The sequence below is a fragment of the Aureobasidium namibiae genome (assembly GCF_000721765.1).
Source record: "Aureobasidium namibiae CBS 147.97 unplaced genomic scaffold scaffold_9, whole genome shotgun sequence".
Taxonomy (NCBI): domain Eukaryota; kingdom Fungi; phylum Ascomycota; class Dothideomycetes; order Dothideales; family Saccotheciaceae; genus Aureobasidium; species Aureobasidium namibiae.
The window spans coordinates 268,014-291,161 of NW_013581200.1; the positions used below are offsets into that span (position 1 = coordinate 268,014).

Here is a 23,148-nt window from a genome sequence, read left to right on the forward strand (position 1 = left end):
AGCAGAAAGAAAAAAGACAATCAAACTCCCCATCCCATGCTCTCTGGTTTTCTTTTTCTGTTTGGTCCTGAGTTGGACATAGAGAATCAAGAGAATCATGGCATCATTCTGGCATCGCCGCCAACACGAACAGCACGCTTGTACTTGTGGACGCGCATGTGACTGTGCTCCTCTCTCTTGTACGGTCCGCCGCAAGTGCCGAAAGCGCTGTTGCAGCCAGCCTTGCAGTACTCATCGCTCGAGCCGCAGTAGCCGTGGCTGGAGCAGCAGTCGCCGAAGCTCGATCCCTTGCAAGTCACACCGTTGCCGCAGCTGCCTTCGGTGGAAATGGTGAGCGAATTACTGTTGGAAGGAGCAGAGGTAGCCTTGGCGACGAGAGCTGAAGTCGTGAATGTAGTGGCGGCAGGCGCACTGTTGGCAGTGGCAGGGAGATAAGAACCATCGCCTTGCTGAGCAGCGTCGGGAGAAGGCAGCGAGACCTGCTTGACAGGAGGATTGAGGTTCTTCATGTAATCGGGAGGACCGTTGTAGTTGCCAGCACTGCACTGATCGTTGATGTTCTGACACTTGGCTTCCCAGGTCTTGCAGCCAGTGTTGCCAGTGGGAGGTGCGGTGTCGTAGCATGTCTTAGCCTGGGCCCAGCATGCGGTACTGGCATTCCAGCAGCCGGCTTGATCGCTGTACTTGTCGAGCTCGATACCGTCCCAGTTGCCATTGGTGATGATGCAGTCGCTAGGGGCGAGACCTTCGGTCTGCGTCTGTTGAACGACCTTCATCTTCTGATTGCCAAGGTTGGACGGAGACGATGGAACGTAGACGGAAGGGCCGGGCATAGGATAGGGCAATGCCATGGGCTCGTTGTAGATGTTGAAGGAGGTAGAAGGCTGGCCGTTCTTGACATAGCCGGGGATTGAGACGGTTTGCTGAGGGAGCTGGTTGCCGGTAGAGTTGAGCCAGACTTGGGCGCAACCAGCGTAGAACTGAGGATCGCCCTTGTCGGCCTGGTGAAGAGCAAGAAGTTCGGGACGGACGAGGTAGTAGCCGCCTTGGAGACCATTGGGCATGTTGACGCTGAGATGGCCGTTGTTGGTGATCAACTTCTCGGTACACCACTTGCCAGCGGACTCGTCATATCCCTCATCCCAGATCTTGAACCAGCCATCGCCAGTGCCTTGGTCGTCGATAGCAGAGTCGACTTTCTTGAGATAAACAGCGCAGGGTCCCTTGTGAGAGATGTCGATGCTGCCAATCGAAGGGTTGTCGGGCCAGTCGCGGATCTCGAAGCTGAGGGTGGAACCGCTGTTGATCGAACAGACGCGAGCAACGCCCTTGGTGCCATCGACACCGCAGGCCATGTCGCTGCTGTCAAGGCTGGGAATGGGATCGGTGGCGGTGTTGGGATCAGTGGGCATGCGAACGCAGGTGCCATCGCCTTGAGCCTGGCCATCGACATAGAGTTCGGAAAAGAGCGTGTGTGCGTTGACGCTCTGTGCAGCCATCAAGGCGAGCACAGGAACGACCGAAGAGATCTTCATGGTGTGCGAAGAGGAGAAAACAAAAGAACTGTAAAAGCAGCAAAGAGAATACGAAAAGGGGTTGAAAAGAGCGTGAGTTGGTTCTGAGAAGAGAAGAGTGGCAGGATGAGCGTGATGGCAGCAGTTAAATGCTGGTGCGTTTGTACAAAGGAGTGTGCAAGACGGAAGTCCGAAGAACGGGAAAGCAGGCGCGAAGGATCGGTCCAATTATCACAACAAGGGAGAATACGAGATGCAGACGTGAATGGAAAATGAGAATTGCTCCAAAACCACTTGCCTCTGTGTGAGTCTCAGCAACCAAGCATCTGCAGTGTTGGTTGTCATGCACCTAAAACATGAAACGTTTGGCAGCGCGCGAAAGCGTTTCACCCATCACTTCTACGCACAGTGTGTTCACTGCTCTTACACTGCAGCCTGACCAGGGGGTTGATAGGTCCTGCTTGCGCATGCTGGCAGCCACTATCCGTCATTGCAAGGAGTGGTCCAGGAACTTGTTCTTCCCCACGGAAAACCTGAAGATGATCGCCATCTCTCCACAAACAGGCGGCGTTTTGGCGCCGCATCGCAAGCACTGCACGACATTCTGATCTTCTGACGCCAATCATCTCACGGTGCCTCTGCATCAAAATTATTGGTGATTGGATGTGTGACAACTCCTTTGGGCCTTCTCATTCTCGTAATCCGAATTCGTTTGAATGTTTCCTTGCTTTTTTAGAATGCCGTAAAGACGTTCCGGAACAATCACCCCCAAATGCCTTGACTCCGGTTCCCATCATGTCTCATTACAATCCAAGCTGTGGATAAGGATTTTTGTATCAATGTGTTTACACACGGGTGCGGAAAGGAGCGTCGAATCCCTGTTGGAGGTTAGAAAGAGCGACAGAGGGAGTGATTGATGATCTAGCTCACGTAGATTGGGTTGCCATGTCGGTTGAGAACGAACACAACGTCTGGAACGGTAATGGTCTTGCGATGACCGGACTCTGTATAACTTATTAGCGATAAGGAGACCGATAGGAAGTCACACAGTAATCACCAAGAATGGCACAGATATCCTTCATGAGCTAGGGGGCGCGTCAGTCTTTTGTAGATAAGGACGAGGCAGAGGTCGATAACTTACCATTGTCAATCGGGTTTTGAGTGCGGCGCGCACTTCTTCGTAGATCGTAGCCGATATACGCTTGACACCACCGCGACGAGCTAGGCGGCGAAACATCTCGTCAGCAGAGATATCTACCCGTGTATCTGTTTACATACCGAATGCTTCCTTTGGTGATACCTTGGATGTTGTCGCGCAAGATCTTTCTGTCATATGTTAGCAGGGTTGCCCACCTGGCAATGATAGTGAATACGTACCGGTGTCGCTTTGCGAAAGACTTTCCCAATCCCTTTCCTCCAGTACCCGTGGCATCTTTACCCAGCCCGGCTGGACGGGCAACGTCAGATAGACGAGCCATAGTGATGTAGCGCTAACAAAGATACCGTACAAGAAATGGAGAGTAATTCGACAAAGAATCAAGATGGAGGAAGTGATCGCGTGGAGTGAACTGGACTGAGTCGAGCGGAGTGAAAGCGGCGGGTAAGGCTGAATTAGCCGCCCAGATGGCGCCGAGAAGGGTAACGACGATCGTGTTGGACTCTGCTCCTCTCACTTTCACTTTCGCTCATTCTTACTCCCTACTTAGATGCAGCGGGATATCACACGGGAGCTGCAGAGTCGCAGAGTGGCAGAGTGGCACAATAGTTGTGAGCAAGGAAGATGTCCATCGAGATTCGACTCACTCTACTCTCTAGATGCATCCCTGGTCTAGAAAGTATCATGCTTGTTCTCAACATCCAGACCTTCGTTGGAGATCAGTTCTGGTGGATGTTTCCTGCCTATTAGAGGAACCTTGCATCGCCAAAGCTACGCGCATAACGTATTCTCACATGAGAACAAGTTGTGACGGAGAATTCAAGCCGCGAGGAAAGAGGTGTCTTGCTCTGAACTATGTAGAGTAGAGGAGATGCAACCATATGACAAAAGAAAAGATAAGCACACCGCTAATGCCAGGAGTATGGTTGTGTCCAAAGTCCTCCAAAAAGACAAAAGAATGAAATCATAACATCGTTTTTTGCTGAGACAAATGGAAACCCTCGAACCCGTTATACAGACTTCGGTCAAGAAACATAGAGTAAGGGACACATTACCTGGCCCAGACTGCAGCTAGCCAGCCAGGTGTGCGCGACAATCGTAAACCACGGGCAGCATACTCGGCGAACTCGACACCGTCAACGAATGCTGCGACATCATCGGCGCCAAACGACTTCTCCAAGGCAGATAGCCATGCGTCGACGTCCTTGATCTCACGATCCGAAGATGAGCGATGATGATGAGCGGCATGGGCCGCCACAGCTGCGCCAGCCAATGCTTCGCTCTCCCGGCGGCGGTCGCCTGTAAACGCACGAATGCCTTGCAGAGGCTCTCTTGAGTTGCCGTTCGATGGTGTCCAGGATGGTGTTTGTGGGTATGACTGAGGTGACGCATCAGGATGGCCAGCACGGAAACCATGGGCTGGGTAGCTGCCGCCTGGTGTCGATGAAGTCGAGACAGGAGGGAAGGCGCTGTAGAATCGGAAGCCTGGGTTATTACTGTTATTCTGGGGAGCCGATTGTGTGAGACTTTTGCCAGAAGCCACGGCAGAGGCTGCTGCCGCAACACTATTGATCGCATTCCAACGCTCTTCTTGCTGTGCGTGAGCTTGTGCCTGCTCCGCCGGGGTTGAGAATTGTTTGGGCGGCGTGGTACCCATTCGAGGACTGCTGATATCAGATCGAGGTGGGGCGGGTGCACCATTGAGAAGATCGGAAGTTGCCAGAGTTTCTGACATGTCGACATCAGAATCTCCGGAGTCGTCCGAGTCTCTCAGAGCTCTTTCCAACAGCACACGTGTGCTCTCAGCGTTTGGTGGGTGCAATTGAGCAGTAGCGATACTTTGGTCGTGGAAGACGCCTGGCAGTCTGGCTGCAGAATCCACCCAAGTTTTCCTCAAGCGTGAGAAGTACTTGTGCGAGCGTTTGACGGTCTGGAACCATCCGCTGGCCATGTATAAACGATTCTTCATCGAAGCAAGCAGTTCGATGGCTTTGCGAGCAGCGTCTGCGCCAGAAGGCACGCCGTCGTCCTTCGCAGTTCGACGAAGGTAGCCGTGAGTGTCCATCCAAGGAAAGTTTGTGACATAGACACCAAGCAAGGCAACGTTATAAAGGGCGAAACCGACCAGAGGAGTCTCGACCACGACACCCCACTCTAGGAAAGAGCTGACTAGGTCAACAATGTCCCGAGCGGCAGCAAAGCATTCGCGAGCACTGTCATCCCAGAAACCGTGAGGTGAAGGTATCGTATCAAACCGCGTGCCGTCGAGCGGACCTGAAGGCTTGCCATGTCGGAACGGAATGAACGGGAGGAAGTCGCGAGTAAGAAGGAGTTGAGAGAGAAGGAAGGTGAGATGCACAAGAGCGTAGGGCGTCGAGGACTTGAGGTTGATGTGGACGGATGTATTCTGCGCCGTCAAAGAGTGGTGTCTCGGAAGGCCGACCTTGAAATCCTCAAGCGTCTTTCGTAAGCCGTACCATTCAGATTGTGGATTCCATGGTGGCAAAGCATCACGCCTAGAACTGATTAGTACTGATTGTGTCAACGTGTGTGAGTGATCGACTCACTTTCTGCCTCCACCACATGCCCACCGCATGACTTTTCCGTGAATATCTAACATCTTGATGTATCGACTGATCAGACCCTCATCCGAGCCAACCTCCCACCGACCTTCAGGATCTTGAGGTGAGGATCTTCCAGTTGCACTATCATGAATCGAAGATCTTTTATGATGAGGATTTGATGGGTCAGTAGCCAAGGAAGCGCGGCGCTGACTTTGCACTTCGGCTCTGGAAGTGTTTTCCTCGCTCAAGAGTAGAGTACGAACTTTCTCGCCGAACAGGAAAGCGTGTTCACCAGCTGGCAGTTGGATGCGCAAATCTCTCGCGTTTAGTGCCTGGGGTCTGAATTTGCCGTTGCTAAAGTAGCGATCTAGGATGAAGCAAGTCCACAAGGTGCGGCGGCGGATTTCCTGTTTGACAAATGCATCATTTTGGCAAGATGCATCAGGCGAAGTGTTACCAGCGCTGGCAAAGCTTTGTTGATCGTTCGCTCGAGATGGCAGTGAGCGTGATAGAGGTTGATCGTCCAATTCTTCTTCGTAATGCAGTCCCATTGCTTGAGCAGAACGAATGACAATACCGAGGTGATCCCATGCCTTGGGACCCCGGTTCATGCCCCACTCATGCAATGCTAGCATGAGCATAGCTTGGATGGTCGAGATGTCGCAGACGCCTGATCGGTCGGTAGCGGTATTGAGCTGCGCGGACGCAGCAGAAGCGTAGAACTCGGCAGCGATGAGGGGATCGCTAGAACGATTGGCACTCCGTGGTGAATGGTGGGTAACCAGTGTAGGGTGAAAGCGGGAGGTCAAGGCCAAGAATGCTAACAAGAACTCGGTAGGCGCAGGAGGCTGGACTGGAGGAACAAGAGTATTTGTATATGGACGGTATTGAGGTGCCTGAGCTTGCGAGCCAGCTTGGCGAAGAGGCTTGAGAAAGGTAGGAGGGTGAATGAAGGGGAGGTCGGCAGAGAAGTGTAGTTGGAATATGTCAAACTAAGCAAATTGTTAGCCAGGCTCAGAAACGACATCTTCGAGGCTTCTTACCAGCTCTTTCCAGACAGCCGGCGTCAAGAGGTTCGGATCCAGAGCATCGACTGGTGAGATAGAAGGCTCGACAAAGGCGGGCATAGGCTGCCCTGGCAAGCCGGCATTGCTTTTACGCTGCTGCCGTTGTTTCCGGATCTGGTGTATGGTCAGTATTTCTGATCCGATAGTTGAGAGGCTGGCTTATCTACCTCTTCACCCATGGGGTCGACCTTGGGAGCAGGCCCGGTCAAACTGTTCTCCCGCTTGCGTCCACCCGTGACAGGAACCGGATATGTGCATTCCCGATTGCCGGCCTCGCAAGACCGACAAGGAGTACCGACACCACTGTTGACACATTTGACCTTGGACCGACGACAGCGAGCACACGCGATTGAGGAGCGCATGCGTGCCTGAGCATGCCGTGTTTGTTGAGCGTTGCCGGCTTGCTGCCGGGATGATTGATCCGAGCCCGGAGCTGCCACTGGTGATGGTTGTGGGAAGCCTGTCGAAGCCGGAACAGGACGAGCTGGAGTTATGGTCGAGCTCATATCAGGACGAGGACTCTTACGGGGCCTGCCATCGTAGTCGTCGCTGCCGTCGGGAGAGACGGAGAAACGGCGCTTTGGCGACGGTGCCGAGGGCCCCGACAGCAGATTGGATAGGGCGACTGAGGAAGTAATGGTTGCGGCTTGCGTGAGAATCTCACGACTTGTATACAGTAGCCCGACGAGGCACTGGGAAAGTGCTGCACGCAAAGACGGATCAAAGGAATAATATCTCCAATACCGTCGGCTACTAGCTCGGCGATAGAGCTCAGATCAGCCGAGGGAAAGCGAAGATAGTCGACTTTGCGGAGTAACTGTTATCAAAGCACCCGCAACAAAAAGAGAGACTGCAAGATCAGTGGCTTGGAAACAGCTATCATGCGTGGGGAATGAGTGTCGTTCGGGGAAGAGGAGAGAAGGAGAAAGGATGAGAAAGGGGAGCCGGGCATCTGGTCCCTCTTGAGCCGTGGGACGGTGGGAGACATGCTGCTCCGAGTTACAGGCTGCTCATATCACCTCTTGAAGTAGGTAATTAAGCCGGCCGACGTGACGGTCCGATTTTGTCCTTCTCCACATCCCAGACCCGAGAGCCGCCCGAGCAGTTGATCCAAGCCCTTTTCTCTGACATGTGATATTACTCGCGCTGCCTTTTCTGTGTCTCGTAGCACCGTTGCCGTGTCCATGTCACTTCCAACAACTCCCGACTCTTTCTACCGTGTCAACTTGCTGCTTTCTGTCAAGCCCTGATCCAACGACCATCTCTTCTGATGTCGTTGTTACTCCTACCTTTCTATAGCCGCATTCCTGGCTCCGGTTGGCCTGCTTAACCGCGTACCTATCCCGCCAAACCGGCTCCATCGTGCCTGTGATTCGGCAATTCCTTCTCGGGCGATTTCCCGCCCAGTCAGCTTTCTCAGATTTATCCAGGCCGATTGTCTGGGGTGGCCTTTGTGTAACTCCATCTGCCGGAATCTCGTACAAAAACCTACCGGACCCCGCGCTTTATTCGACCATTTCTCGCGCGCGGCTGCTCCCTGTCAACGTCTGCCCCGGATCCAGGCCGAGGTCCTATGTGGCCTCTGTTGCACACGCATACCAGATCGCCCTGCGGATTGCCTTGTTCCGACTGGGGATGCGACCTTGACGTCTCATGGCATGTCATTTACACCAAGTACCTGGTTGTGCCGTCAGTCCAAGCAAGGGTATCATCACTTTCCTTGATCATATTGTGGAATCTGCATGATATCTCTCAGCGTCATGTCGTGATTTGGACTTGAATTCCCTCTCGTCCGACGGGATAGGAAGACACCTTCCTGTTATGGTTGCATGTTTGTAGTGACGGCATGTGGATTTGTAGCTGATAGGGCAGATCTCGCTGCCAGACGTCGCCCTTCTTACGGCCTCAGGTTCCAGACTCTCCACCGGTCCGGCGTGTAGATTTTTTGACTGTAGTCTTACGAGCAGAGATCTAGGCGCTGCGCTGCTCTGCGCTGTCATGTTCCCCAGGTCCAGATTGAGTTTGCATCGATGATAGGCTACGGCACTTGGAACCCAGAGCCACGGATCAAAACACACACATTCTTATTTTACGACTCAGCAATGTGACTACCCCTAGCTATGCTCTGTCATGTCATGCATTGTCCACCCTCGGATTCGCTGTTTCGACCCTCCCCTTGCTCTCATCGACCGATCCTCTGTGCAGGCGTTGCTCGAGCGAGCTCTGCAGAAAGTCCTAGTATAGTGCTCCGTCAAAGAACTCGCGTTCCTGCTCTGTCTCGGCCTTGCTGTCCGCCGAGTTGGCGCGGTCATCACAGGGAGAGCTTCTTGGTGCAAGACTTACGTTGCCCGAGCTGTCTCCGCCAACTTTCACTTGGTCCTGATCAGCACTTGCGTCGTATGTGCGAAAGTTGAGAATGGATTGGGGTTCTGCGGGTGTCTTCTGTACACCAGGAGTTGTGTTGGGCTCGTGGTTCTTGGCTGGGATCGAAGAGTTGTTACGACTGAAGACTCGAGCAGTGTGTTGGTATAACTCTCTATCGCTTTGGAGTTGGAGAGGAGCTAGCGTGTTATGTCCTTCATACGAATGATCGTGGACATGAGCTGGTGGAATGGCTGGGCGCGGTAGAGGTAAACGAGAGTCAACCTCGGCTCTGAAAGCAGCAGGTGTAGGAAGCTGCTTGGACACCGATGACTTTGTAGACACGGGACGGTAGGATGCGGTGACAGAAGGATGACCATGGCCACGGTAGACACTGGCCAGATGAGCACGAACTTCTTCACGGTTTTTGGCTGCGACGAGCTGGAGTGTGTCTGTGACTGCTCCCATCTTGATCTTGTAGATCTCATCAGCCAGAGCAGCATTGTGCATGATCCATTGAGCGTTGTTGGTGGTGAGGTCGTGCGAGATGAAATTGCTCATGCTCTCGGTGAACGCCATGCTGGGAGATGGATTGAGGGCGCAGTACTCTTGTGCATGGCCGAGTTGCATGCAGCCACCGCACCGGACCAACTCCTCTTGGCAGGGGATAGGAAGGTGCCATTTCTGACAGTTGTGACAGAGGGCGTAGTACAGGTAGTCGGGCTTGATTCTGATGGCGCCTTTATGACAGAAGTTCCAGGTGTGGCCAAGAGCGCCGCAATTTGTGCATTCTTTGAGAGGCTCCTGGCATATGCGAGGTAGGTGGACTGCAGCTATCAGCAACGTAGGAGGAATGCTCGAGAGCAAACGACATACTCTTGTGGCAGTTGTAACAGAGGTCCGACATCTTGGCGATGCTTTCGAAGATCAGTTCACACAGAAGGCAGACGGTGCGATGATGAAAACGATCCGAGCGCCGATGATGTTGAAGGGTAGCGCGATGAATGAAACGTTTGAGAGTTGGGAGCATGGAGCTCGCCGAAGGTGAGAAAGAGGTCGGCAGTCGCGCCTTCCGCAGATTCGATGAGCAGGCAACCGCGCACCTTCTAGGCACTTCGCTCTTGGAAAGCGCGTGCTCGATGGAACGTTCCCGAGTCTAGCCCTGTCCAGAAACCTTTCGCATTGCGGCATATACAGATATCACTTTCGAGACAAGAGATGGCATTTACTGAGAGTCGTGTCTTGTGGAAAGTCTGCAAAACTAGCATACAGCTGTCAGCCTAGCTTGAATCTAGAAGCATCGAGAAGAGCCATTGAACGAATAGCAGGAAAACGAAAATGGAAAAACGCCTCGCTATGCCGTCTTGATAGCCATGAGATATCTTGCAAACGCCTCCTCTTTTGTAAATCGTGAAATGGTCGTGCACCTCAAATGCGAAGGACGGAAGCCTTGCTCTCAATGCCATCGAAGACGCAAGTGTTGTCGATAGGCACGTATTGCTTTGTGATGACCTTGATGACTTCTTGAGCCACCAAGCCGCCGGTCAAGGAGCCGATGTTGTGAAGCTCGGACGCACCGGCACGAACACTGGTCATTTGTCAGTAACGCTGAAAATATATCATCAAGAACGACTTACAGCTCGCGCACGATATTGGCACACTTTGCTTTGAGGTCATCGTATCCAGGATTCTCGATGAAAGTGCCAGCCTCGTTGATGAGAGAATCCATGATGTTCAAAGCGATGCCGACCATCTTTTCAGCATCGGTGTCGATGTCGGTATCATTCGAGCCAGGCACTCTGGGCTCGCCACCAAGTCCATCGACGTTGTGACTAGCGACAAATGTGTCCCACGCGACAAAGGCAATGTAATGCAGTATACCGCTGTCCATTCCGAAAGTCAAGTTGTTGAGTTGTTCAACAGCAGATTTGGCAGCGTCTTCACCCCAAAGGAGGGGAATATCACCGCGTGCAACACGAAGAGGCTTGCCACGGACGAGCTTGATGTGAGCAGCACCTTTGCAAAAAGCCTCGACTTCCTTCTCATCGATGGGATCCCTGCGACCAACCGAGGCCTCAAGTGAGCGGACAGTTTGCAGTACCTCGGCAGCATCCTTGCGGGCTTTGGACTTGTAGATGTTCTGCAGTTGGATATAGTCGGCACTTCTGGCCTTCATATCTGGTACGGCACCCGGGAGAGGAAGTTGGTTATTCGCAGAGTAGAAGGTGCGGATAGCGTTAGCGATAAACCAGAAGGCGGAAGAGGTGGGAGCCAAAGAATTTGTCTCTGGGGCGTCCAGAACGGTCAGGACTGAGCCTGGAGCGGTTGGAGGGTTGAGAGACTTGATAATGGCGGCAGTAGCTTCAGCGAAGTTCTCTTCATCGGGAGGAGAAGCCTTCGCGACCATGTTTCGGAAGTCAGTCTTTTCCTGGTAGGACTGAGGGGGCTGGCCGTCGTGAGATGCACGCCATTCATCCAGGAAGTGCAGTAGAAGCAGAAGGTATGGAACATGACCAATGTCTTCGGGCGACAGTGCTTGGAGGTTGCTTGTCTTTTCCTTTTGGAATTGGACGAGTTCAGGCCATGGAGCGAGCAGGCGCAAGTCTGTCGTCGAGACAGGGTCGGGATGAGTGTCGACAATGGGGAATGCTGGTGGCAGCGAGAGGGAGAAGTGTGAGTAGAAGCCGGAGCAATGGATGTAGAACAGAGGTACGGCGTGGGTCTGGCAGTGGGTTGAGATGACTTCGAGCACGTCTGGCGTAGTGGGAGCCGTGAGTAGCACCAGAGTGTACGGATTGAGAGCGCCCTCTCTGGCGACGAAAGCCTGTAAGGGCTCGGTGATGGCATGTCCCTCAACATCAGGATTCAACTCTTGCAGGAGACGACGGCTCGACTCAGCGCGGAAGGTGCCCAGAGTGCTCTCGTCTAGAAAGAAGTTGACGCCCAGATCTTGTTCCGACACCAGAGTCGAGTCCAGTATGGTGAAGCGTCCAATGCCAGGAAGAATCAGGTTCTTGAGAGTCTCGACGCCGACGACGCCGGGGCCGTTGTTGATGAGCAGGATGTGAGCTTCTTCGAGGGCGGCTTGTCCGCTGGCAGCCCAGAGACGCAGCTGTCTGTCATATCTCTTCTCCTTGGACGTAGGCACTCCCTGGAGCGGGGGCGGTGTCACGTCTGCATTGGCTGCCATGGTGGAGTGAATGGTGATTTGATGGCTTAGGTCGAAAGCAAGCTCCGAATCAGGAAGCTACGGCGCATGATCGGCGTTTGATCCATGACGTGTTGGCGATGGCGGGGCACTCGGCGGCCGATGCGATGCCGGCCAGGCTTTTGCACGCGCCCGTCAAGGCCAAAAGACCCCGCTACAATTCCATTGCGGCTAATTAATAGCACTTGAGAGCTCACCATCATCTCCACCCATTCATCCACCCATCCGCTGTGCATGTTTGCTGGTAAGTCGCGACTTCTTTTGCCATTGTCATTGACGTCTTGATTGCTCATACCGGCCAGCTTCGTCCCAACAAACATTCATCCGTCTGCTGTCGTCGTCTTCTTCCGTCTCGACTCTACGCTCCCTCCGCCCTCTGTATCGAGCATACCAATCTTCCCGCAACATGTCTGTTACTACCGCAGGGCCTGGTGCTGCAGTCGCTGCTGCCGTCGACATGATCGAGCAGGCCAAGCGCAAGGCCGCCTACCGCGCTGTCGCCGACCACTTCAATTCCGATATGCAGTTTGTTGGCATTGGCTCTGGAAGCACAATCATCTACGGTGTCGAGGCTATCAAGGACTGTCTGGCCAAGAACCCTCCCAAGAACGGTCGCTACATCTTCTTCATCCCTACCGGCTTCCAATCGAGAAAGGTCATCGAGCAGGCTGGCCTGATGCCTATGGGCTTCGACAGTTTGCCCGAGAACGTCATGTTGGATGTTGCCTTTGACGGTGCCGACGAGGTTGACGACGACCTAAACTGCATCAAGGGTGGTGGTGCTTGCTTGTTCCAGGAGAAGCTGGTTGCGACCCGCGCAAAAAAGTTTGTCTGCATTGCTGGTATCATACTCTGAACTCTTCTCTTCCTCTCTCTCTGTACTGACCTCTGCACTCAGACTACCGCAAGAACCAGACCCGCCTGGTGACAAAGTGGCCCTCAATACCCATTGAAGTCGCTCCCATCGCCCATGCCACCGTTATGCGCCAGCTCAAGCTCATTGGGTCCATCGAGCCCGTACTTCGTGAACACACCCTTGCAAAGACCGGTCCCGTCCAGACAGACCAAGGCTTCTATATCATCGACGCTCCCTTCAAGCCCCTCCTTACCCAGGATGACATCAAGAACGGCAAGGACGGCTCTGGCAAGGATGGTCAATGGGAGGTCACTGCTCTTGCCCACAAGATCAAGTCCATTTCTGGTGTTCTCGAGGTTGGTCTCTTCTTCGGCCCCAACGGTTACGAGGTCCAGGCTGCTGGCGGCCAGGGAGGTCAGAAGCCCGTTGCCGCTTACTTTGGTAACGAGGACGGTTCTGTTAGTGTCAAGGAGGCAGACCCTCCCAAATAAGGTGGTGTTGATCTCTTCTCTGCTTGCAACCTCTCATGTCATACTTGCCATCTGTTCATGCCAAAAGATACCAAAGTACATCGATAGTATTCGTCATTGGATACTGCGTTTCCCCGTCTCTTTGTCTTGAATTTCCACTCCTTGCTCCAAAAGGTCAAATGCGCTTGAACACTGCTCGCCTGTTGTTTGTTCAGATCTGCTTCCGCATGTCTTCGTAATCACTGACCCATTACCAAAGTTGCTCGTTGATATGGGACCGATTGAAGCACGAGACTCCAGATTACCGATGACTTGTAAACATGTTCAGGAGGTAGGAAAATATGTCCTCGGTAAGACCAAGGTGCCTCGACATGCAAGCCGATCCTCTTTCAGACCTCTAGTTGAGCATATGTGAAGGTCTATATCCCAGTCAAGCTGCAATAAACACAATCACACCCCCAATGGTCTGGTGGCTAGCACCACCTCACTGTCGCCTTATCAAGCTAACCCAATTCGGCAGTCACTCTCGTAAACAACAACCATGCCACCAAGCATCAACAACAACAACTTGCTCGAGTTCGAGCCTCTGCATGATCAGCTAATACTTCCGCTCTCAGCACTTTTCAACAGCAACAACTTATCTCTTGATAGACGCGCCCCTGCGGAAAGGTGGTCTGGTCACTATCAGAGGTTGGAGGAGAAGAGGAAGAAGGAGAAGGAGGAGGAGAAAAGGGAATGAGAGAAGTAAGTGAAACTCCCTCCAGCCATCAGACCTGTGATTTTCTTTTTGCGGAGAGTGGTGGAAGAGAAGTAGTCTGATCACAGTTACACGATTTCTGTTCATGTCGGCGGTAGGCGTGACAGGAATATTCAATACACCAGGCCTCTGTGACTACTGCGCACTAAATGGCGAATTGCGAGATTATCCTGGCTCTCGAGAATATTGTGCTTCTTGATACTAGCGCCGTAAAGGTAGTCGCAGCTGTGACTGGATTGTCACATGCAGAAAGTTGGCCTTTTGATCTGAGGTAGTCGCGACCTCTCAATCTGAGCATGACCTGCTGCGCCTGTCAACCCCTCAACCTTTCCTTTCGATCTTCAATTTTCCTTCGTCACACACCACATCCCACCAAACACCTTCTTTCTGATCATCATCATGTCCAAACGACCTCCTACCAACAACAATGCCGCCAATGCCCCCGCCGCCAAAAAGTCTCGAATCGACATTGACGACACCGTGACCGAAGTCAAGACTCAGGGCATCCAGCTCCTCGACTCATTGAAGGCTCAGAAGGCTGCCGTTCAGTGGGGTCATACTACCTGCCGTGACGACACAATGGCAAGCATCAAGAAAGCAGAGTCCTTGATCAGTTCCCACGAAAAGCTTGAGTCAAAGGTCAAAGAGCAAGTCAACGTGCTCTCCAGAACTAAAATGTCCAGAAACTAACTTATACTGCAGTGCTTCTAACGCAGTGGAGAATCTGATCGATGCACTTATAGAGAGCGAGGTCAGGGCTATGATCACGGCGTTGGAAAAGTATAGTGAAATATGGGAAGAAGCCTATGAGCAGCCAGAGGCCAGCATCCTAGAAGGAGTACAGAAGTGGCAGCACGACATCACGCGTGATGTGAAGAAGCAACTCAAGCAGACGCTGAAAGATCTGACTGTGGACGAAACCATCGAGAAGGTGCAGGCAGAGACGAAGAGCGCATACAAAGCAGCTGCGAAGAAGAAGTTTGTCGGCATCCTCGAGAACGCTTTGAATTGAGCGAAATCGTTCGACATCAATAACATGAAGTTGGGCTGATCGGAATTGCTTGACATCAACATGGGAAGTGTGGGAAGGCCAGTTGGAGCCATTGGCGCTACATCTTCTACACGAGACCTTGAGAAGACACTCATTGCTATGCGCATATGTATAGCTGCTTTTAATCGACAGCGAGAGCTAAGGTCTAGTGATGGATGGCGTTTCCAACGCGCGCTACTCTCCGTAGATCATCGACGCACCTTGTGGTATTTAACATTCTGCTTTCACTTCGCTTCGTGTTTCGTTTACATCTACCCATTCTCGCCTCACTTCCCCTTCGTCGTCAAGCTTTCGTCCGTGACCTCTCTACGAGTCTCGCAGCTTCGCACACGGCTTCCACTGCACCGCCAGCCTTCCAGATCAACTTTCCTTCTTCTTCACCAACGAAGACACTGCGCAACATGTCGAAGCGCAGCGAACCCGACGATCCTACCGAGCTCCCACCCACTGAGGCCAGCAAGAAACCACGCCTCGACATCCAAGAACAACTCAAGCGTGCTAGCACTCTTACTGCTCAGCTGCGCCATGGGGTCGAGGATGGTACGGACTCAAAGACCTCTGCTGCCAACCAAATCGCCACTGAGGAGCTCACGCGCATTTTTGAGAGTATGCAGAAAAAGACCGTCGAGTATGCTTTCGTCCAGTTTCTACCATCGCTCATCTTCTAACTTTGAATTAGCACATCCAAGTCCGTTGACGATCTCATCTCAGCTCAGATCAAACACGAAGTCAAGCACATCATGGGCCAACTTTGGTGTTCAGTCTCCAAGCATACTCCCTCTATCGATGCCCAGATCAACAAAATCCTCAAGCCTGCCGATCAATCCTACAAAGAGCACATTGCTCAGAAGGTTCAGGAGAAGACGGAAGGTGTCACTTCAGGAGACTATGTTGCTATGATCAAAGCAGCCGTCAAAGCAGTTCTGGTTGAAGAGTACAAGGAAAGTTCTGGCGCTGAGCTTTCTGCCAAGCTGGACCAGTTGCAGTAATTCGGCTCACTAAAGCATCGGGGGGGCGAGACAAAAGCTGCTTATTGTCTCCTATCGACTATCCATTGTAGATACAACTCGGCTGGAGAAAAGCATGGTACTTTCCAGAGCTCATAAAGAATTCCATTGAGAGACACCATCAAAACAGCTCTCTGTGGACACTTGTTTTACATCAAACTTTTTCATGCATTCTTATAGTGACCTTCAGTCCTAGTCTGTCATCTATCAGAGTATATTCAGCAGATTGAGCCTGGTTGAAGTATACATAACATCCGACAGCCCGGTAAGTGATATCGCAAGGGTTTTTCAAAACCACAAGTCATTTGCTTGCCTACCTGGACGTCCCAATTATCATCATCATCATTTTGACGTTCGACACAAGCTTCCTGCTTCTTCCAAATTCTAAGATTGCGTTCTCCCAGATCGGAACGAGAAGAAGGCAAGCAGCATAGAAATGCAGAAAGCAATCTCGAGCTTCTACGAATCCAGAGAGACATCAGCTGTCAAGGACGAAGTCAGACTTTACTCGTATCGCAAGCTTGTAATGGCTAGTCTAAAATAGCACCAGTAGCCAGAGAGAGAGAAAAAGTTGAGGTAAACTGCAATTTACGATCGAAGAGTTAGGAACACGAAGAGGAACGAGAAGGAGCAAGCACTTCTCCAGACTCTTGCGATGGGTCATATCATAGGGTCCATCAGACTTACCAATACGAATGAATAGGGAATGCACACCATCCGCATGTTCAATTATTCTCATTCTCCTGATTTTTTCCGAAGAAGCGTCTCGGTGGCGAAGAAGGAAGACGGAAGGGACCAGATGGGAAGCGAGCCATGGATAACAGAGAAGTTCGATCAAGGAAAACAAAGATGAGAGAAGCAACAATTGAGAAGAGCGATGTACGAGGAGAGACCAGGGTTAAAGAGAGTACAAACCAAGGAAAGGACTGGGAGGAGCAATCACTAGAGGAGGTATCCATGTAAGGGAAGGGAAGCAACGATTGAAAAGGCAAAGGAAGCAACGACTAACGAAGGAAGCGAGAAGAAAGAACGACGGTGAAAATAAATTGGAATAAATTCTCTATATACAAAGTAGAAAAAAGTATATACATGAATGAACGTAACAGACGTAACGACGTGAACGACGTAAAAGCATAACACGTAAAAACACGCAGAGCAATCCAGGCTCGGATACGTGATTGACGAGACGGATCGGCGATGACGAACAGATTAAATAGATAATACTGAACGCAAATGCATGTCGAACCCGATTTTTGGAAATGGTGAGGTATGGAAGGCTGTATACAACGAAAAGGAAAAAACAAAACCAAAATCCACCGAAAAAGACATCGCTTCGACGAAAGTCTATAATAGCCAAAAGAGCAGACAACGCCAGATTTTCCCATTTTATGTTTTGGTTCCGATTACTGATTACGAGGCCATGACCAGAGCCAAGAGAGCCATGCGGACGAACATGCCGTACTTCATCTGTAAATATTGTCAGTAAACCTATCGAATTGTCGGAGGGTGTGAAACTTACCTGTCTGAAGTAAGCAGCTCTGGGGTCGTTGTCGACCTCAGGGCTGAGCTCCATGTTGCGAGGCAAGGGGTGCATGACAATCATGTTCTTCTTAGCGTGCTTGAGTGTAGCAGCGCTGACAACAAGACCATCCTTGACCTTCTCGTACAGAGACAGGTCCTCGAAGCGCTCCTTCTGCACACGGGTGCAGTAGATGACGTCGGACGAGGCAACGATCTCGGGAGTAAGCTCGTGGGACTCGATACCGACCTGACCACGGCCCTGAAGGGCACTGCGGACCTTCTCAGGAAGCTCGATCTGCTTGGGTGCGACAAGGTTGATTGTGCAGTTGTAGTGCTTCAACAGCTCGCAAAGAGAGTGCACAGTGCGGCCGTACTTGAGATCACCAACGAAGGTGATGGTGAGGCCGTTGGCAGTACCAACCTCCTCACGAATGGTGAAGAGATCGAGGAAGGCCTGAGTAGGGTGCTCGCGCGAGCCGTTACCGGCGTTGATGACAGGGTGGTCAGCAGCGTCAGCAGCAACCTCGGCGCTGTCATCCTCAGGGTGGCGGAGGACGATAGCGTCAGCGTACTGGTCAAGAGTGCGGATGGTGTCCGACAGGGTCTCGCCCTTCTTTGTGCTCGAGTGAGCCTCGTTGATCATGATGCACTGGCCACCAAGACGCTTCATGGCAGCATCGAAGGAAGATGAAGTGCGAGTGGAAGGCTCGTAGAACATCAAGCAGAGGAGCTTGTTCTTGAGGATGTCAAGAATGCCATCTCTCTCCACACCAAGACGCATCTCCGAGGCGACAGTCATGAGAAGATGCAACTCCTTTCTGGTGAACTGGTTGACAGAGGTGATGTCTCTACCCTTGAAGGGTGAGTTGTGGAGGAGTTCTTGAAGAGAGGGAGTCTGCTTGGCAACAGGCTGTTCGAGAGAGGTCGAGGGAAGTTCGGCAAAGGTCTGGTAGTCAATGCTGCTGATAGCCATGTCGTAGTCGCGAGCGATGGCCTCGATCAGGATCTTTGCATTCTTGACGTTGGTGACCAGAGGAGTCTGGTAGTCGACAGCCATTCTGCGAGTACGGTAACCCTTAGACATGTAGTTGGCAGGACGACGGAAGCGGTTGCTTGAAGGCAGGTTGATGTACAAGTCAATCAAGTTGTTGGCAAGAGCGTGAGTCAACGAGTACTCCGTTCTCTGCTCGTCATCCTGGAGAGCCTCCAAGAACTTGCAAGGAACACCGTGCTCCTCGAGGAAGTCGGCAGTACCGGCAGTGGCGTACAAGTTGTAGCCAAGCTTGTGGAGCTTCTCGATAGAAGGCAACAACTCTTGCTTGTCCTTGTAAGCTCCGACAGACAGGAGGATGTTCTTCTTGGGAAGACGGAAGCCAGTGGCGACGAGGGCCTTCATATAAGCCTCGTACTTGGTACGACCAAAGCAAGCAACCTCACCAGTTGAAGCCATCTCGACACCAGTAACGGGATCAGCACCGGAGAGACGCGAGAATGAGAACTGGGGAACCTTGACACCAATGTAGTCTGGGGGCATGGTGGTAGGGGGGTACTCCTGGAGGGGGAGGCCAGTCATAGCCTTGGTGGCCAACTCGATCAAGTCAACACCAGTGACCTTGGAAACGAAGGGGAAAGATCTCGAGGCTCTGACGTTGCACTCAATGACCTTGATATCGTTGTCCTTGGCGATGAACTGAATGTTGTAAGGACCGGTGATGTTGAGAGCCTCACCAATCTTCTTAGTAGCCTCTTCAATACGCCTGACGGTCTCGGAATCCAAGTCCTGAGGGGGCTGGATCAAGGTAGCGTCACCAGAGTGAACACCAGCGTTCTCAACGTGCTCCGAGATGAAGTGACCGATCATGGTACCGTTACGGGCAACAGCATCCATCTCAATTTCCTTGGCGCCCTCAATGTACTTGGTAATGACAACGGGGTGGTCCTTAGACACCTCGGCGGCCTGGTTAAGGTAATTGGCAAGATCGTGCTCCGAGTAGACGGTGTTCATGGCTGCTCCAGAAAGAACATATGAAGGACGGACAAGTACAGGGTAGGAGACAGCGTCGCAGAACTTCTTAGCTTCATCGATGCTGGTAAGCTCCTTCCATTGAGGCTGGTCGACACCGATTCTGTCAAGCATACGCGAGAACTTGTATCTGTTCTCAGCGGAATCGATCATCTCCGGGGAGGTACCAAGAATCTTGACGTTGAGACGGTGGAGAGGCAGGGAGATGTTGTTGGGGGTCTGACCACCCATGGAGAGAATGACACCGCTGGAGTTCTCGAGCTGGTAGATATCGAGGACAGTCTCGAGGGTGATGTTCTCGAAGTACAGGCGGTCGGCCTCGTCGTAATCAGTCGAGACAGTCTCCGGGTTGTAGTTGACCATAACAGTTTTGAAATTGTTCTCACGAAGAGTGCGGACAGTGCGGACGGAGCACCAATCGAACTCGACGGAGGAACCGATACCTATGGACAATTAGCATGTTTCGTCGAGGGAAACATCAAGGGGGTAACGAACGATAGACGCCAGATCCCAATACCATCACACCATTGTCATTGAAGTCGATGTCGCTCTCGGACGCATTGTAAGTTGTGTAGAGGTAATCTGAGCACAATCGTCAACATTTGTAAGTAACTCTCAATCAATCCGACTCACTCGTGAATGCAGGAAATTCACCCGCGACGGTGTCAATCTGCTTGACGACGGGCATGATATCGTAGTCAAGTCTGTGCTTGCGAACGGTCTGCTCGTTGGTTGACCAGAAGATACTCAATTGCTTGTCTGAGAAACCAAGCTCCTTGGCTTGTCTGAAGAGCGGCGAGGAAACATCGCCGACCTTCTTGGTGCTCATCAGCTTGCCAAACTCGCTCAGTCCCTTGAGCTTGCTCAGGAACCACTTGTCAATCTTGGTCAACTCCCAGATCTTGTCGACGGTGTAGCCAGAGTGCATGGCATTAGCGATGGCAAACATTCTCTGGTCAGAAGGAGTCTGCAACTCCTGGTCGATAGACATGAGAGCGTTGGTCTCCTGGAAGCCGAGGTTGCTAACATCGACAGCACGGATAGCCTTTTGAATGGCTTCTTCGAATGTTCTTCCAATGCTCATGACTTCACCAACACTCTTCATGGCGGAGCCGAGGAGAGTGGAGACGCGAGTGAACTTTTTCAGATCCCAACGAGGAATCTTGACGACAACGTAGTCGAGGGAAGGCTCGAAGCAGGCGCAGGTAACCTTGGTGACAGTGTTCTTGATCTCGTTCAAAGGGATACCGAGACCAAGCTTGGCAGCGACGAAAGCCAAGGGGTATCCGGTAGCCTTGGAGGCAAGAGCTGAGGAACGCGAGAGACGAGCGTTGACCTCGATAATGCAGTACTCTCTTGAGTCGGGGTTGAGAGCGTATTGGATGTTGCACTCACCGACAACGCCGAGGTGACGGATGACGTTGACAGCAGTGCGTCTCAGCATCATGAAGTCCTTGTCGGACAGAGTCTGCGAAGGGGCAACGACGATAGAGTCACCAGTGTGAATGCCCAGAGGATCGAAGTTCTCCATGTTACAGACAGTAATGCAGTTGTCCTGGCAATCGCGGACGACTTCGTACTCGATCTCCTTCCAGCCCTTCATACTGCGCTCGATGAGTACTTGGGGACTGGCAGCGAAAGCCTTGTTGCAGAGCTCGCGAAGTTGCTCCTCGTTATCGGCGAAACCACTGCCCAGACCACCGAGAGCGTATGCGGCACGAATGATCAAGGGGAAGCCGATCTTCTTACCGGCGGCCATAGCCTCCTCCATGTTGTTGGCAGAGGCAGAGGTAGCGCACTTCTCGCCAATGGACTCCATGGCACGGGCAAAGAGCTCACGATCCTCAGTGGTGATGACAGTGTCGATTTGAGTACCGAGGACCTTGACGCCGAGACCTTCAAATTCGTCCTTGAGCTGAATACCGACTGACAGAGCAGTTTGTCCACCGAAAGTACAGTAGATACCGTCAGGCTTCTCCTGCTTGATGACCTTGCGAACAAAGTCGGCGTTGACAGGGAGGAAGTAGACCTTGTCGGCCAGACCCTTGGAAGTCTGGATGGTGGCGATATTGGGGTTGATCAAGATTGTGTAGATGCCCTCCTCCTTAAGAGCCTTGATGGCTTGCGAACCAGAGTAATCGAACTCACCGGCCTGACCGATGGAGAGACCACCACTACCAAGAACCAGAACCTTCTTGACGGTGACTCTGGGGTTGGCCTTCTGGTTCTCAGCAAGATCACCACCAGGGAACTTGATGGGCTGGTGCATCATGCTAGAGTCCTGAATGACCTTCTGGACAGCATCCAGGAAGACGTCGAAGAGGAACTCGGTGTCCTGGGGACCAGGGGCACTTTCGGGGTGGAACTGGACACTGAAGTAGGGGCGGTTGATGTGTCTGATACCCTCGTTGGAGCCGTCGTTGGCGTTGACGAAGAGTTCGGACCAGTCCTGGGTGAGGGTGCGCGAGTCGACAGCGTAACCGTGGTTTTGCGATGTGATGTAACACTTGCCAGAAATCAAGTTTGTGGCAGGGATGTTGTGGCCTCTGTTACCGTACTTCATCTTGACCGTCTCGGCACCGGAGGCGCGGGCGAGCAGCTGGTGTCCCAAACAGATACCGAAGATGGGAACTCTGGCCTCGCGGATGTTGGCCTGAATGTTCTTGACAGTCTTCTCCATCAATGCCGGGTCACCAGGACCGTTGGAGATGAAGAGACCATCGTACTCCTTGCCAGCCAAGGAAGGGAAGTCGTAGTCCCAGGGGACGACCTGGACCTCTACACCACGCTTGACGAGGCATCTAAGCTGGTTGTACTTGAGACCGACGTCAACGCAGACAATGCGGATGGGTCTGCCTGAGGGGTGCTTCAAGGCGTTTGACGGGTCGGGAGAGTAGATTTTGGGCTCCTTGATAGAAACTAGACCGTGTCAGCAGCGGCTTCATACTCGATGCTGTCAGGCAGTCTCACCATCTGCGACCAGGTTCTGGTTGTTAGGGTTGGACCACTCAATCTCCTCGAACTCGGGCTTCTCCTCGTACTCGCCGTTGCTGGGTGTGATGCCGTTGGTGATGGGAGCAGCAGCAGTGGGGCCAGACTTTTGCAGTCTCATGCGGCCGAGCATGCTACCCTTCTCGCGGATGATCTTTGTGAGTGCGCGAGTGTCGACGCCGCACAGAGCAGGCACGCCTTGCTCCTTGAGCCATTTGCCCAATGAAGAGGTGGCCAGGTAGTGTGAGTATGCTTCGCCGCAGTAAGAAGCAACGATCAGACCGGCAATGTGGATCTGGGATGCCTCGAAGTGGGCAGGGAGGTCCTTCAAGAGAGGGTCGAGTTCGTTTCTGTCGGGCACACCGTAGTTGCCGATCAGAGGGTAGGTGAGAACCAGGATCTGGCCTTTGTATGAGGGATCAGTGATGGACTCCTCGTAGCCGACCATACCAGTCGAGAAGACCAGCTCGCCGGCGACACTCTTCTCAGCACCAAAGGATTTGCCTTGGGCGAGACGGACACACTCGGTGCCTTCTCTTGCCTCGAGGGCGATGAGCTTATCTCCAGTGTGACCAGCCATTGTGCAAGACGAGGCCAGTTTG

General features: G+C 52.4%; 9 protein-coding genes across 9 annotated transcripts; 3 read left to right on the plus strand and 6 right to left on the minus strand.

The window, feature by feature from the left end:
- Positions 1-95: 95 nt before the first annotated feature.
- M436DRAFT_73002 (glycoside hydrolase family 61 protein) lies at positions 96-1,535 on the minus strand (the record flags this gene model as incomplete). The annotated part of the gene is made up of 1 exon (XM_013571774.1): positions 96-1,535. One exon carries the CDS (start codon positions 1,533-1,535, stop codon positions 96-98), a length of 1,440 nt encoding a protein of 479 aa, XP_013427228.1.
- A 900-nt stretch (positions 1,536-2,435) lies between these two features.
- M436DRAFT_46984 (histone H4) lies at positions 2,436-2,992 on the minus strand (the record flags this gene model as incomplete). The annotated part of the gene is made up of 5 exons (XM_013571493.1): positions 2,436-2,526; positions 2,584-2,599; positions 2,652-2,751; positions 2,789-2,840; positions 2,892-2,992. 5 exons carry the CDS (start codon positions 2,990-2,992, stop codon positions 2,436-2,438), a joined length of 360 nt encoding a protein of 119 aa, XP_013426947.1.
- Positions 2,993-4,540: 1,548 nt separating this feature from the next.
- M436DRAFT_8697 (uncharacterized protein) lies at positions 4,541-6,663 on the minus strand (the record flags this gene model as incomplete). The annotated part of the gene is made up of 4 exons (XM_013571455.1): positions 4,541-5,186; positions 5,238-6,226; positions 6,278-6,415; positions 6,469-6,663. Coding segments are annotated over 4 exons (1,968 nt in total), but the record flags the coding sequence as incomplete, so codon positions are not given.
- A 1,873-nt stretch (positions 6,664-8,536) lies between these two features.
- M436DRAFT_73004 (uncharacterized protein) lies at positions 8,537-9,692 on the minus strand (the record flags this gene model as incomplete). The annotated part of the gene is made up of 2 exons (XM_013571775.1): positions 8,537-9,495; positions 9,539-9,692. 2 exons carry the CDS (start codon positions 9,690-9,692, stop codon positions 8,537-8,539), a joined length of 1,113 nt encoding a protein of 370 aa, XP_013427229.1.
- A 398-nt stretch (positions 9,693-10,090) lies between these two features.
- On the minus strand, positions 10,091-11,852 carry M436DRAFT_73005 (uncharacterized protein; the record flags this gene model as incomplete). Its single annotated transcript, XM_013571776.1, has 2 exons — positions 10,091-10,250; positions 10,300-11,852. 2 exons carry the CDS (start codon positions 11,850-11,852, stop codon positions 10,091-10,093), a joined length of 1,713 nt encoding a protein of 570 aa, XP_013427230.1.
- Positions 11,853-12,303: 451 nt separating this feature from the next.
- On the plus strand, positions 12,304-13,202 carry M436DRAFT_12790 (ribose 5-phosphate isomerase A; the record flags this gene model as incomplete). The annotated part of the gene is made up of 2 exons (XM_013571462.1): positions 12,304-12,712; positions 12,769-13,202. Coding segments are annotated over 2 exons (843 nt in total), but the record flags the coding sequence as incomplete, so codon positions are not given.
- Positions 13,203-14,352: 1,150 nt separating this feature from the next.
- Positions 14,353-14,965, plus strand: M436DRAFT_82113 (uncharacterized protein; the record flags this gene model as incomplete). Its single annotated transcript, XM_013571777.1, has 2 exons — positions 14,353-14,585; positions 14,656-14,965. 2 exons carry the CDS (start codon positions 14,353-14,355, stop codon positions 14,963-14,965), a joined length of 543 nt encoding a protein of 180 aa, XP_013427231.1.
- A 440-nt stretch (positions 14,966-15,405) lies between these two features.
- Positions 15,406-15,993, plus strand: M436DRAFT_82114 (uncharacterized protein; the record flags this gene model as incomplete). The annotated part of the gene is made up of 2 exons (XM_013571778.1): positions 15,406-15,632; positions 15,684-15,993. 2 exons carry the CDS (start codon positions 15,406-15,408, stop codon positions 15,991-15,993), a joined length of 537 nt encoding a protein of 178 aa, XP_013427232.1.
- A 1,428-nt stretch (positions 15,994-17,421) lies between these two features.
- M436DRAFT_47038 (bifunctional carbamoylphosphate synthetase/aspartate transcarbamylase) lies at positions 17,422-23,126 on the minus strand (the record flags this gene model as incomplete). Its single annotated transcript, XM_013571503.1, has 6 exons — positions 17,422-17,478; positions 17,531-19,897; positions 19,985-19,998; positions 20,051-20,137; positions 20,189-22,474; positions 22,526-23,126. 6 exons carry the CDS (start codon positions 23,124-23,126, stop codon positions 17,422-17,424), a joined length of 5,412 nt encoding a protein of 1,803 aa, XP_013426957.1.
- Positions 23,127-23,148: the final 22 nt, after the last annotated feature.